General features: G+C 33.2%; 1 protein-coding gene across 1 annotated transcript in view; it reads left to right on the top strand.

Annotated features, from left to right (window-relative positions):
• The window catches only part of CFAP47 (cilia and flagella associated protein 47), a 278,645-nt gene that overhangs the window by 126,097 nt on the left and 139,152 nt on the right, over positions 1–13,396 (top strand). Inside the window, 2 exon segments of the mRNA XM_062004443.1 lie at positions 2,827–3,007; positions 12,095–12,291. Coding sequence (XP_061860427.1) covers positions 2,827–3,007; positions 12,095–12,291 — 378 coding nt within the window.

Below are 13,396 nucleotides of genomic sequence, written 5' to 3'. Positions count from 1 at the left end.
AAGCTGGGACTGGCATTACAGTGAATAATTACATATTGTCCTTGTTAATGATGAATAAGAGAAAGCTGTAGGTGGGAATTTTAGGTGAACATAGATAACAAGGGAAGAAAAAGGATATCTGGAAACAAAAGGGAGAGAATGTCAAGGAAGAACATAACTTGTTTAGATTGAAATTGCTAATGGTTGTAAATAGAGGGAAGTGAAGTAACAATATTTCATTCACTTGGATATATAAGGGAAAGGTTGTTACAGTCAATGAAGTTTTTGGAAAAGAAGAAATGGGACTAAATCAGGATTTGTGAAGTAGTTGTATGCAAGGGAGGAGTAAGGTGGTTTATCACTCTGTCTGTCATCCTCTACACAAAAAAGTGCAGATGGTAAATGTAAAAAAAAATTCCTTGGCAAATAAATCAGTCTTTGAAAAATATCAAGTTTAATTCCAATGCTTTATATACCTTCCAATTCTTTAAAAATATTGTAAGAAATACATTAATTCTAGGAAATGAATGATAATAACACTTCCACACTTGGAATATCATGAGCCATTACATTGATGAAGTACATGCTGGAATTGATCTAATTGTAGCACATTAACCTTAGACTTGTAATTCATAATGAGAATTAAAAAAAAAAAAAAGTTCTGTTTTACTCTCACTGCCATGAACAATAGTGAAAATGAGAGAGCAGCTGAAATGTTTATCTGAATTGTTGGACATTTTCTCTTTTCTTGGAAATGCTACCCCTTCTGGAAATAGGGTTTAGTTTTGTGAGTGTCTGCAGGATTTTTTTTTCCTTTCTCATTAAAAATATTTTCATCTTTTATTCTTTGACAAAGTACCAGGAAATATTTTAAATGTTCATAGACTATGTAATGCTAACCAGCTGTCTTTTTTCCCAATTTATCTTAAAAAATGGGATAGAATTAACAAGGATCTTAAAATAAAGTATCTCAGTCAATTTTTAAATCACAAGATATCTAAAGATAATTATTATTTAAATGTGTTCAGTGATCCACCGAAGGTCTTACAATCATTTTATCAATTGAAAACTTTTTAGTCGTGATTAATTTTTATTTCAATCTTGGAAAATAATCTAATTATTAAGTCATGTGCAGATATAAATTTATATTTGAATATGTAGAAGATCAAAGTAAAATTTAAACTGGTGAATATGTGTAATTCATTTTGTTTGGAACTTTCCATTACAAGTGATAATGAAATACATTTTTCCCACTGGAAAGTCTTCTGTCATTTCAATCCTGTCAGAGAGAAATGGAATTTGCTAATAATATAAAAAAAATAAATTATTAGCACCTATTGATTTTTTTTACATTTTTTTCTGTGTGTGACAGAGAGTAGAATTACCAAATTTCCAGTCTTGCATGACAAAACTAATAAATAGTGAGTTCAAGTTTTAAACTCGTAAGATTTCTTCTTGTCTCTTTTGTAAATATATTTGCACCATACAAGTGATGCAAATAATATAAAAAAAGATATAAGTAACATTTTGTTTTGATGAGTAATTTTTTTTAGTCACTTACATCTGTACAGTTCTTCATAGAGAAGAATCTTGAATAGTAATCTGTTTATTTACTGTGTCAAAGACTATATTAGTAACTACAGCTTAACAGGTTCTCAAATTCCATATGTAGTTTGCACAATTTGGAAGGCTAAGCTTGTGGTCAAAACAAAGTAACAAGAGTGTAGGTCTGCTTTCAAATATCATCAAGAGAATATAAGTTTTGTATTAAAACAAGAAAAAGAAAAAAAAAAGACATCCATCAACCCAAAGTAGAACCCCAACTCAGATGATGTGAACAGTAATTTGACCATGCTACTGTTAGTAGTAATCTTTTAAGAACAGTAAATTTTTTAAATTGTCCTTTTGATTTTCCACTGTGGATCTCACTTTCTTGTCTTGTTGCAATATGTAGTGTGATACCTTCTATCTCAGCATTATTTTAAACCGTAAGACTTTGAGAATAAACCAGTTTTCCTTCCACAAACTTTGTATTATCTCCTCCTGAAAATTTTATTTGAAAATAATCCACAATAGTCATTAATTCAAAGCATTGTCTGTAAAAAAAGGTGTAACCAGTTTCAGATTTTATGCATTGTGATTTCACTGTGTTATTGGATTGAAAATGGCAATTTTGAGCAAGCAATGTGTTAAATCATTGCATTATTTCTGCAATGCTACGTTCAAATTTAGTTCATTAAGCAGTTTAGATGCCTATTTTGAGTTTGCCTTTAAGTACTGTGCCAATCCTTTACTAATGTTTCATGCTATTGATTAGCAGTGCTTTTTACAAAGATGAGGACATTATTTCTCCCTAAAATGGATTCTAAATGCTTTGAGTTCTAGAATATATTGTCAGCATTACAGTACCAAAGTTAGTTAAGCTAACTATATAGTTATGGCTCACAAAATTTTAAAATAATTTTTCCTTTTGTGCTTTTTATTATTCAGAAACTGTAAAAGAAGAACTATCTGTCTACAACTGATACATGATACGTTTATCTTTTAATCCTTTTTCAATCTTTTCCTTGACTTTCCTGACCACTTTTAAAGGCTTGCAGAACAGATTCTGGGTAGGAGATGGTTTTACTGTAAATCTCAAAATGCATTTTTCTTAATGTTTTAAATGCATGATGTCTTACAAATTATATAAGACAATTTTTATTTAGAAGACAGTCTCAGCAATTTCTTTCCTAATTACCAATTACATTTTTTAATAATACCCTTAAGCCTGTAAAATTTTATATTTCTTAACCTGAAATTATTATTAAATGATTGTTCATACGTATATTATTCCTTCTTTTGCAGAGACACGCACTCCTGAAACCTTCTAAATTCCCCCCAGAGTTGAAATATGTGGATTACAGCGTAGAAGTGAGCATGCAGGAATTCTTTGAGGTTCCTGAGAAGTTCTCTATTCCAGTATTGCCATCAAGCAATGTTAATTTTAAGGTTCCATTAGTAAAAGACTTTTCACCTCAGAAAATAGGTAAGAATACTGTGAAATATAGTGAATTTGAGGTGTTCTGGCTGAGATAATCTGTACTTTTTAGGTTTTCTTAAATAGATGCAGAAAATGATCATTCTCCCCATTCTACTGTTGATCAAATCCTTGTCTTTGTTATCAGTACCCAAATTCTATCTTATTAGATCAAAACAGTGCTTTCAACTCACCCTTGGTTGAGTCTCAAAGATGCACAACTACAGGAGACTTATAGGAGACAGGAGAAATTTGGTTTGTTCATCGACAGATCCTGAAATTGTGCTTATTTCTCACCTCCACTTCTTATCCAGCACTTATATTTGCTCAAATTGTGCCAGACACGCCACATCTTCTGTTGTTTACCTCTCCTTAGTCAGCCAGAAAAAGGTGTTGACTAGCCATATGTTGTTTTCTCCCTGTCCCTCATTAATGAAAAGTTTTCATTAGTCTTCAGCCTGATCTTGTCATCTTTGGTCAGTCTCTCTTGTTTTATTCTTTAGAATAAAAATAAGGAATTTCTTGATTATTTCATAGACTCATAGAAAATTAGAGGTTGGAAGGGACCTTGAAGATCATCTGCCATCATTTCTGACAAGTCTTTTTGTTATGGGTTTGTTCTAATTAGATTACATTTCTATGCTGTAAAACACTTCAGAGTGTCACTAAGCATGGTTTTTGGAAGGTGACAATGGACTAGGTGTCAGTAGAAGTTGTAGAGTAAATGTTACACAGGTTGAAGACTGAAAAATTTCTTGAGTGACAGCATATTTAAATCCTAGTTAAAATTCTTCTGTTGTTGAGTTAAAAAATAATTGCCTGTGTTTGTAATGATTGATGTAGAGGTGAACTAAAAATAGTCATAATGACTTTGCTGAGAGGTGTGAGGGATTCTTTGGATTGCACTGTAGAAAAGGAGAATACCAACCGGTAGAGGAAAATGTCTACACACAAATGTGATAAGGACATAATAAGATCATCATCATGATCTCAGAACAAAGGTTGTTAACTGACCACATAGTAAGTCACTGTTGCTTAGCAACTTCTGAAATGATTTTTAAAGTTGAAAAGTGAATAAACATATCTGAACACATTAGACTATTAATTGCTGAAATGCAGTGAAGAAACTTCATTACAGTAAGGAAGTGGCTATTTTACTATTAGTTCATACTGCTCTTTACCTATCAAAAGAAATTATAAAAGAGTCTAAAAGAAAGAAGTAAGAAATAGAAAGTCAGAAACTAAACCATAATGCAATGAAGACAATCTTTTTGATATTTTTTATTTCTAGTACACTTAAATTGTTACATGAAGGAGTAGAAATGTCAAGATGATGCATAAAACTAAATGAAGCTTTGGTAGTGAATTCAGAAAGGTGATAAACAGCTAAAGAACAGCTGAAAAGAGAAGCTGAGATAACCAACATGATACAGCATAAAAACTGACAAAGATATGTTTAGTACAAAGACAGTGCTGGCTGAATCATTGTATTTATTGTGCTAATGAGGAAATACAGGAATATTTACAAACTCTTAGAAAATCTTAATATTGTGACAAAATGCTCAGGTGGTGTTCCTGTGAATGGAGGCAAAACATTGGTGTCATCTGAAAATTTTGACTTCATTATCTGAAGAAGCAGTATTTTAGTCACGGTGGTAGCTTTTCTTAAAGTAGGAGCAGCTGCTTCTCTGAAGAAATGGCTGAGTGCTTAGATTTATGAAGAAAAACAGAGATGGAAGGAAGCTTAATGAAATCAATCCTTGTATCAGAAATTCTTAGATTTCAGTAGCAGCAAAAGTGACAGGCCAATATTTTAATAACTTTGTTAAAATGAAATTAGAAGGTAAAAATCAATGCTACTCAAGACATTACATTTTGTAAAAATTTATAACATTTTTGGCAGTATTACAGATCTAATAGATAAAAGTAATACAATATGTTTATCTTACTTCCAATATGACACCTTGATCAGAACCTAAACCATATACAGAACTGAAAAAAAACAGATTTAAAAACTGTAGCAAATTTCATTGTTAATTCATTACTGGAGAGTTATCAGAAAGTGAGCCCTCAAGAATCAGTACTTGTTGGACAATGTTAACTATTTTTCATCAGTACTTTAGAAGATTGTATGAAGTCTTTGTTGATTTAGCAATGACATATCTGGAATCATTAACCCTTGTCCTATCACTGCATGTCCATGCAAAAAGTCCCTCCACATCTTTCTTGTCAGTCCCCCTATAGCAACTGTAGGGCTGCTATAAGGATTCCCCAGAGACTTCTCTTCTTCAGGGTGAGCAACTCCAAGTTTCTCAGCCTGTCTTCATCAGAGAGGTGTTTCAGCCCTCTGACCTTTTTTGTGGCTCTCCTCTGGACTTGCTAGAGCGGATCCATATCTATCTTGTGCTGCGACCTTCAGAATTGGATACAGTACCCCAGAGAGAAGTAGAGGGGAAGCATCACTTCCCTGGATCTGCTCGTTATGCTTCTTTTGACAAAGCCCTCCAGTTTCGGGTGAAAGTTTTGATACTGTGAAGCTATAATAAGGTATAATTGCTCCTACAATTTGTTCTTATCAAACTTGTCTTTTTTATTGTCCTTCCTTTTCTTTCCAAAGAAAGAATCAACTTCTAATGAAATTAGAGAAAATAAAGGAAGAGTTGTGACAAGCTTTTCAGCAACATAATCAGCAGGTTTACTTGACTGACTTTTGTACTATATGGAGCTCCTTAAAACACAATTTTATATAACCAAGTGTTTTAAGATGCTCTTGACCATTTTTTTCCTGTAATCTCTTTTGGTTGTTATTTACAAGGGTATGGGCGAAGGTAAACGTCAAAATAACAAGATCCAGTTGTATTATGATCAGATAGTTGCATGTATCTTACTTATTCATGTTGAAATGGGTAAGTTGTTTTTTCACATTCTTTATCTCTATGGTAAGAGGTTTTATTATTTTATTGTTTATGTATTGTCAAACATAAGAGGACATAAATTCTCTTTCTACAAGTAATAATGAATAGTACATAGATTGTACAATATAAGTACATTCTATTTGATCACTTCATGATATATAATTTAATTTAGAGGAACCCAGTAAATACCAGAATTTACATGACTGTTGAATTTTAGTCTGATATTTACTGGCAATTTAAAAAGAAATACCAGACCTTAAAATGATACCTACAGATAGACATCATACCCATTCCTTAGCAAAAAGGGTCTCAGGCATTTTATTCTGCCCAAAGTCTACACCTCCATCTGAAAAATGGCATCCAAAAAGCTGATAGATTTTGATTGTGTTAATTTAGGAAAATGTGACCCATAAATAACTGAGTCTATAATGTATTTTCAGGATTTTTCTAGTATAAATTATAACCTATGGTTAAAAATATGTGATATTATGTTTTCATTGTCATACTTTCCAATAAATAAAATGCAGAACAACTAACAATCAAGAATTAATTTTTAAATCATTTGGCATGTGACAATCTAACATTAGAAATGAAAAATACTATTCAGTGGTTTTGTATTTATATAGTGAGATAGCTAAGTAAAATATTTATGTACACTATCATCTATAGGTGTACTTTTTCATGTTAGTAATATTTTCTAATCAGTATAGAATTTAATAATTATATGTTATGTCTTGAAATTTGCATTAACTTTTTTATGGCCTAAAGTCAATCTTAATTTCTTCTTTCTATGACTTTTAAATGTTATTTCATATAGTTGTACTTCTTTTCACTTTACTTGTGTATGTATGTATTTTTCAAAAACAATTTCATGGGGCCTTAAATCTCTTCTTCAGTAAAGCATTATCTGTAATTTGTTATTTCTTCCTAATATTCCATGATCTACATGTCGTATAAATTTTCCTAAATCTTAAGGGGTTTTTTTTCTGAATACATTTTTAATCTTTTAAAGTAAAGCTACAAAGTCATTGTCCAATAACAAAAATGTTATTATCTTTCCATTTTAGTGTTTAAATTTTAAATTTTCATTCTAGCTACTCATTTGGTTAATTTTCAGAGTTCAGTTATGTGATTTAACTGACAATATAGTAATAAACAATTATATTTGGTGGTCTTAATCATCCAGGATAGTGGAGGCACAAAAGGGATTAAAAAGTGTAAATGAATGAATTTATTCTTTCTTCATGAAAAGGATTAATTTAAAATACACTTCTGTTTGAAATTATGTCTCTGAAAAATGATAACATAGATCTTTATCTGACCAATTTTCATTCCACTTACATCTATTGACTGGCTATTCCTACTATATATGTAATAGTGGAAGATTCTTTTGGTCTTGTAAAAGTGAGAGGGATTTAAATATTAGACTATATCCTTTTGTGTTTAATACCTTCAATAATGAATTTAGTGGAGAACAGTTGCATCTGCTACAAGTTTTTTTTTGTATCTGCTACAATTTTTTTTTTTTTGTATCTTGTGAAAAACTTGTGGAAGACCTCTTTCTTATACTGGTATATGAATAGGTTTACTGCTGTAATGAAGAAGGGTGTTAATCCTTAGAAGACTGAAACCTGGAATATATCTAAAAGAAGAACACGTGGATTGATGGCACAGTCTTCAAACTCAGTTGATAAATGAAGCCCTTAGGGGTCAGGATACTAATATATAATTTAGATTTCATCAGTGAACTCTGACATCTACTTGCATGACTGTCAATGTCAAGGTTTATCTTTGTCTTTGGAGCAGTCCTGAGATCTTTGCTGTTTGTGAGGCTTAAAATATACTGCTTTTCTAAAGCCAATAGTAGATCTGGTGTTGGCAATGTCTTTCTCATCACTGCATGTGGAAAGAAGACATTGACTTCCTTTCATTAGGTTTATTTTAATAATTTTATTTATTATTATGTATATATTTGGACTTTTTTCATGCTGTGACTTGAAGAACATTGTGCTATTTCAATGTCACTTCCTGTCTTCCTTCTAAAGGTGAAAACACTAGGAAATTTGAATAGACAGGTTTTATGATTCAGACTTGAAACTTATAGATTTTTTTTTGTTGTTGTTAGAAAAGACTTTTAAGATCGTGTCCAACCACTAACCTAATACTGCCAAGCCCATCACTAAAACATGTCTCCCAGCATCTCATCTACATGTCTTATAAATATCTGCAGGGATGTTAACTCCACCACCTTCCTGGGAAGCCTGTTTCAGCATTTAACAACCTTTTTCCTCATCTCCAATCTAAACCTCCCATAGTGCAACTTGAGCCCGTTTCCTCTTGTCCTATCACTTGTTCTTTGAAAGAAGAGACTGACCTCCATATTGCCACAACATCCTTTCAGGTAGTTGTAGAGCATGATCATGTCTCCCCTCAGCTTCAAAAAAACTTCAGTTCCCTCAGCCACTCTTCAGAAAACTTGTTATCTAGACCAGCTTTGCCCATCTCTGGACATGCTCCAGCAGCAAAATATCTTTCTTGTAATGAGGACCACAAAACTGAACACAGTCTCGACCTGAAGCCTCCTCAGTGCCGACTACAGAGAGACAATCACTTCCCTAGTCCTACTGGCCACTTTATTTCTGATACAAGACAGGATGCTCTTAGTCAGCTTTTTGGTCACCTGAGCACATAGCTGGCTCACGGTTAACTGGCTGTTGATCAACACTTCCAGGTGCTTTTCCACTGGACAGCTTTCCAGCCATTCATCCATCCTGATAAGCATCTATCTGCCTTCACATATTGTCTGCATCTTTAGGATAAAAAAATCATTTAAAATTTAGTACAATTTACTGTTTTTTTGTAAAGACACAAATTTTAAAACTTTTAAATGTAGTTGCTAGAGTCCCTAGCTTTGTAATGCAGTGACCTGATCTAGGCAGATCTACTTGAGCAGGGGGGTTGGACTAGAGTATCTTTAGATATCCCCTTCCAAACCCTACCATTCTATAATTCTGTGATGTGTTTATAATGTTGATAATTATTATTTTTTACCAGTATTGTCTAAAAGCTTCCTGCCATGCATTCTAAATTTGTAGAACTGTATCTGTATAAAAAAAATCATGCTATTCCTGGAAGTTTAGGAGCGTGTTTTGCTATTATATTATCTTTATCTAATAAAGTTTATAAGTACCTTATCTGCTGTATATTTGCTGCTCTGGTCTTGCAGTTCAACACTGATTATGGTGGGAAAAGAAGGAAATGACTATAGATCTTTGGGTAAAACTATGAAAACCGAAACAAAAATCTATCCTTTTTGTATTTTCAGCAGTTAATGAAAGATCATCTTTAACTAAGTTTTAGATAAGAAGAACAGCTTACTTAGCAGTTGGATTTATTTGAATATGTTTTTTATAATAAATAATGTTATGTATTTAGTATGAAATTACATAGGTTAAAAGGGGAAGAAGGTATTTGTTTTGTAAAGGTATGTCTCCAAAACTGTTTCAGAAATCTGTAGTGGCAGAGTACTTATCTGACAGTGTGGACTAAAGCTTTCAGCCTTATGTCTCACTGTGTTTTTCTGTTTTTAGCTGTCATTATTTTTTGTAAACAAATTGTTTAGAATTTTTTTTAAAAAAAAGGATCCCTGGAAAATCCAGCAAAAATACAGTGTAGGTACTGAAAAGAGTGTTACTGTTTTATGAAAAGGATAGTATTGCTGGAACATCAAGTCCAGTTCTCACTTCTGTACATCAGAAGGTAAGTTACAAGTGAGGAAGGGTTCAGGAAAGTATACTATAGTAATTATTTCAAAGTCTTGAAAACTTGAGTAGCTTGACCTTCAATGATCTCTGAGGGAAAGAGGGTCTGTTCAGGTTTCCTGTAAGTACTTGAAATGGGAGGATATGTCTGACTGTAAATGGCTCTGTGTAGAAAGCGTAGAGATTTCTACATAACACAAATTTTCAATGAGATAATTTATGATACTGGTAAAACGATATGTATAAGGTTTGTTAAATACTGACACAAAATTCAAGAGAAACAACAATCTTTTTACCACTTAGACTTATTAAAAAAGTGGAAACTTTCATAAGATACATACTTTTGTTCCAACTCTCATAGTAAGGCTTAATGCAAGAGTTATTTGGAGAAGTTCTAATGTTAAAATAAAATGTACAATAAAATGTGTTTGATAATAAAAGTGAAATAAGCTTTTGATATAGTCACATTAAAGAAACAGCGAGAATAATAAAATACTAAAAAGCTAAATTTGACTGAAAAGTCAAAGCTGAAGTAAAAGCTGAATGGCTAGGAAAAAGAGAAAAAAGTTGCTGTGGAAGGTGGAAGTTGGTTATCAGATTTCTGAGTACTCATAAATTATTTACAACAAAGTTTTATAAAAATTAAGGACAATAGTAATCACAAAATTTGGAAAATAAAGTTCAGACGTTCGTAGGATCTTTTCTGTTGTACAAAGAGAAACATTTTGCAGTTATGTTTGAGCAATTGCCTATACAATACAAGGTTTATTCCTAGTTTATAAAGATATTACAAAAAAAAAAAAAAAAAGGTAAATATTTTGTTTCATATTCCTAAAATAACTCTTTTAGACAGAAAATTAGGGACTGTACTAATAAAATGAAGAAAGACCAGTTTCATTTCTTGCATAACTGACAAACTTAGTTTGCTTCTGTGGAAGATAGCCCATGAGGAAAATAACTTAGTGATAAAACAGAAAAAAAAAAAATCAAATATTACCAGGCCATTAGTCTTGTCTTTAAAAGAGAACAAACTCATTTATTTCAGAGAGGGTTAAACCTGAGGGGCAATTTATTATCATTTTAATAGCCTAATAATATTGAAAGATTAATAAAGTCATTCTATATGATTCATCTCTGGAACTTGAGCTATTTTGGTGAAAAAAAACCCAACAAAAAACCCAAAACCCTGATGTAGTGATAAGGCAACAAGAAAGCTTGTGTTTATTGTAAGAGAGGTGACAACTGAATATATGAGAAGCAGCACTTTATGGAACAGAATGAGCAGTGTTGCAAATGAAGATTGATTGTACTTTCAAAATTCAGTAGTAATCATTGAAGATATTAGAACACTTGGAGTTCAGTTGTCATACATATCATCAGAAATTAAGCCAAATTAAGAAAGAAGAGGGGAAATTCCATAAGAATTTGTTAGATGTTTCCCCTCAGGAAGAAGCAATTTGTTTGGAGTTTTATCTGTAAGGTTCTCATTTGTCATTATATTCATTGTCTCTGACTTTCTCATTATCTTTTCCAACTTCTAGATATTAGTTTCCAACTTTGGAAAACAGTGAAAAGAAAGTGTCTATTGCATTCATATCAGACTACATTGAAGTTTACACAGCTACAGTCTTCATGTAATTTTTCAGGTTTCTTAGAGGCCTTTGGGAGAGTGGGACTGGCAAACTCTTTTCGTGGCAAGTCACTGGAGTTCCTCCTGTGCCTACCCTTCTCCTTTGGAAAATGTCCTACAAGGACTAGTAAAGGGCTTGAAATTCTATGAAAGAGTCTCATCCTTTCTAAGCAGGTGCAGAGAAGGAAGTCTTTGTAGCAGACTTGTTAGACCTGACTATGTCTGAAGATGGACAGCATTTGTATTGCTTCTTTCTTAGTCTAGATATTACTGTGGGGAGTTTTTCCTACATGCTATGGATTGGACAAATGGGATTTTTTATGATTCTGTTCCAACTTGGACAGCCCTGGCATTTTCAGAAACTCAGACTTTCAATCCAAAGTTTGGCGTAGGAAACGTCTAATCAATAATTCCAATGAGAACTACTAAACTTATCAGAATTCTAAATAAACTGTATTATCTCTGGTATCTTTCATGGTAACAGTTGACAAAAAGCATAGTTAGCACTTTATTTTTTTTAATATTTACAGAAAGTCTTATACATTTAACTTTGCTGTTAGATTAAATAGATCTTTTAAAATGCTTCTTTCTGTGCATTACTGAAAACAATAGAAAATGTTGTTTAGATGCTTAAATTCTATTGTTTGGTTTAAATTATTGCATGTATTTCTGGTAGGACTGTCTTACAGTTTACTGGAACTTTCACCAGATTCTTCTTGTGCAGTCAATGTTTCTGAAAAGCTTTACCTTGCAATATTTTGGTCTTTTTTTTTTTTTTTTTTTTTTTTAGATATAAGTGGTGCAGTTGAACTTCCTATAAAATTTGTTCCTCAGAATGCTGGTTGCTATCACTGTCAGATTCTTCTGAAGTCCTCCTGTGATGTTCGTGTCTATGAAATTGAATGTGTAGTGAATACAGACCATGCTGAAGCAGAGCTTGAATTTGTAACTCCAGCATACCAGGCAGTGATTCAGGATATTCCAATTGTAAGTTCACTTTACTACTAGAAACTAAACTAAGATTTAGGATTTTTAAAACCTGGACTTAGATCAATACTGTCAAAATTTACAGTTGTACAATGTACAAGTGCATGTAAATATTGACTTGAATATTAATACTGGTGCGTGGTATTGTTCCTTCCCAGATGCATGACTCTGCACTTGTCTTCATGAGGTTCAACAAGGTCAAGTGGAGAGTCCTGCAGCTGGGGAGGAACAACCCCATGCACCACTACAGGCTGGGGATTGACCTGCTGGAAAGCAGCTCTGCAGAGAGAGACCTGGTAGTCCTGATTGATAACTAAACATGAGCCAGCAATGTGCCCTCATGGCAAAGAAAGACAATGGTATCCTGGGATGCATCAAGAAGAGTGTAGCCAGCAGGTTGAGGGAAGTTCTTCTCCCCCTCTACTCTGTCTTTGTGAGGTCTCATCTGGAGTCATGTGTCCAGTTCTGGGCTCCTCAGCTCAAGAGGGACAGGGAACTTCCGGAGAAAGTCCAGCACAGGGCCACCAACATGATCAGGGGACTGGAGCATCTTCCTTATGGGGAAAGGCTGTGCAAAGTGGGGCTGTTTAGTCTAGAGAAGAGGATACTGACAGGGGATCTAATTAATATTTCTAAGTATATAAATGGTGGCTGTCAGGAGGTTGGGGCATCCCTTTTTTTTTGTTGTATCTAGCAACAGGACAAGGGGTAATGGGGTGAAGATGGAACACAGAATGTTCCATTTAAACATAAGAAGAAACTATTTCACCGTGAGAGTGATGGAGCCCTGGCACAGGGGAGGATGTGGAGCTTCCTTCCTTGAGGTCTTCAAGACACTCCTGGACACGTTCCTATGCAACCTGATCTAAGTGAACCTGCTTCTGCAGGGGACGTTGGTCTAGATGATCTCTAAAGTTCTCTTCCAACCCCTACCATTCTGTGTTCTACTTAAAAGTCTATATTGGACACAATATAAAAATTGTTGGGAAAAATAGTTTCTGACTGTTCTTAAAGTAATTTATTAATTTGATAGGTTTATTTCTAATGTTTCATTTCTGTCCCGACAGTTGTTAATTTGTTATTTATTATCACACTCAAAGTGAAA

This window comes from Colius striatus, chromosome 1, assembly GCF_028858725.1.
Source record: "Colius striatus isolate bColStr4 chromosome 1, bColStr4.1.hap1, whole genome shotgun sequence".
NCBI classification, from domain to species: Eukaryota; Metazoa; Chordata; class Aves; order Coliiformes; family Coliidae; genus Colius; species Colius striatus.
The sequence above is the reverse complement of the archived record's forward strand: the minus strand, read 5'-3'. Positions and strand labels throughout refer to the sequence as shown.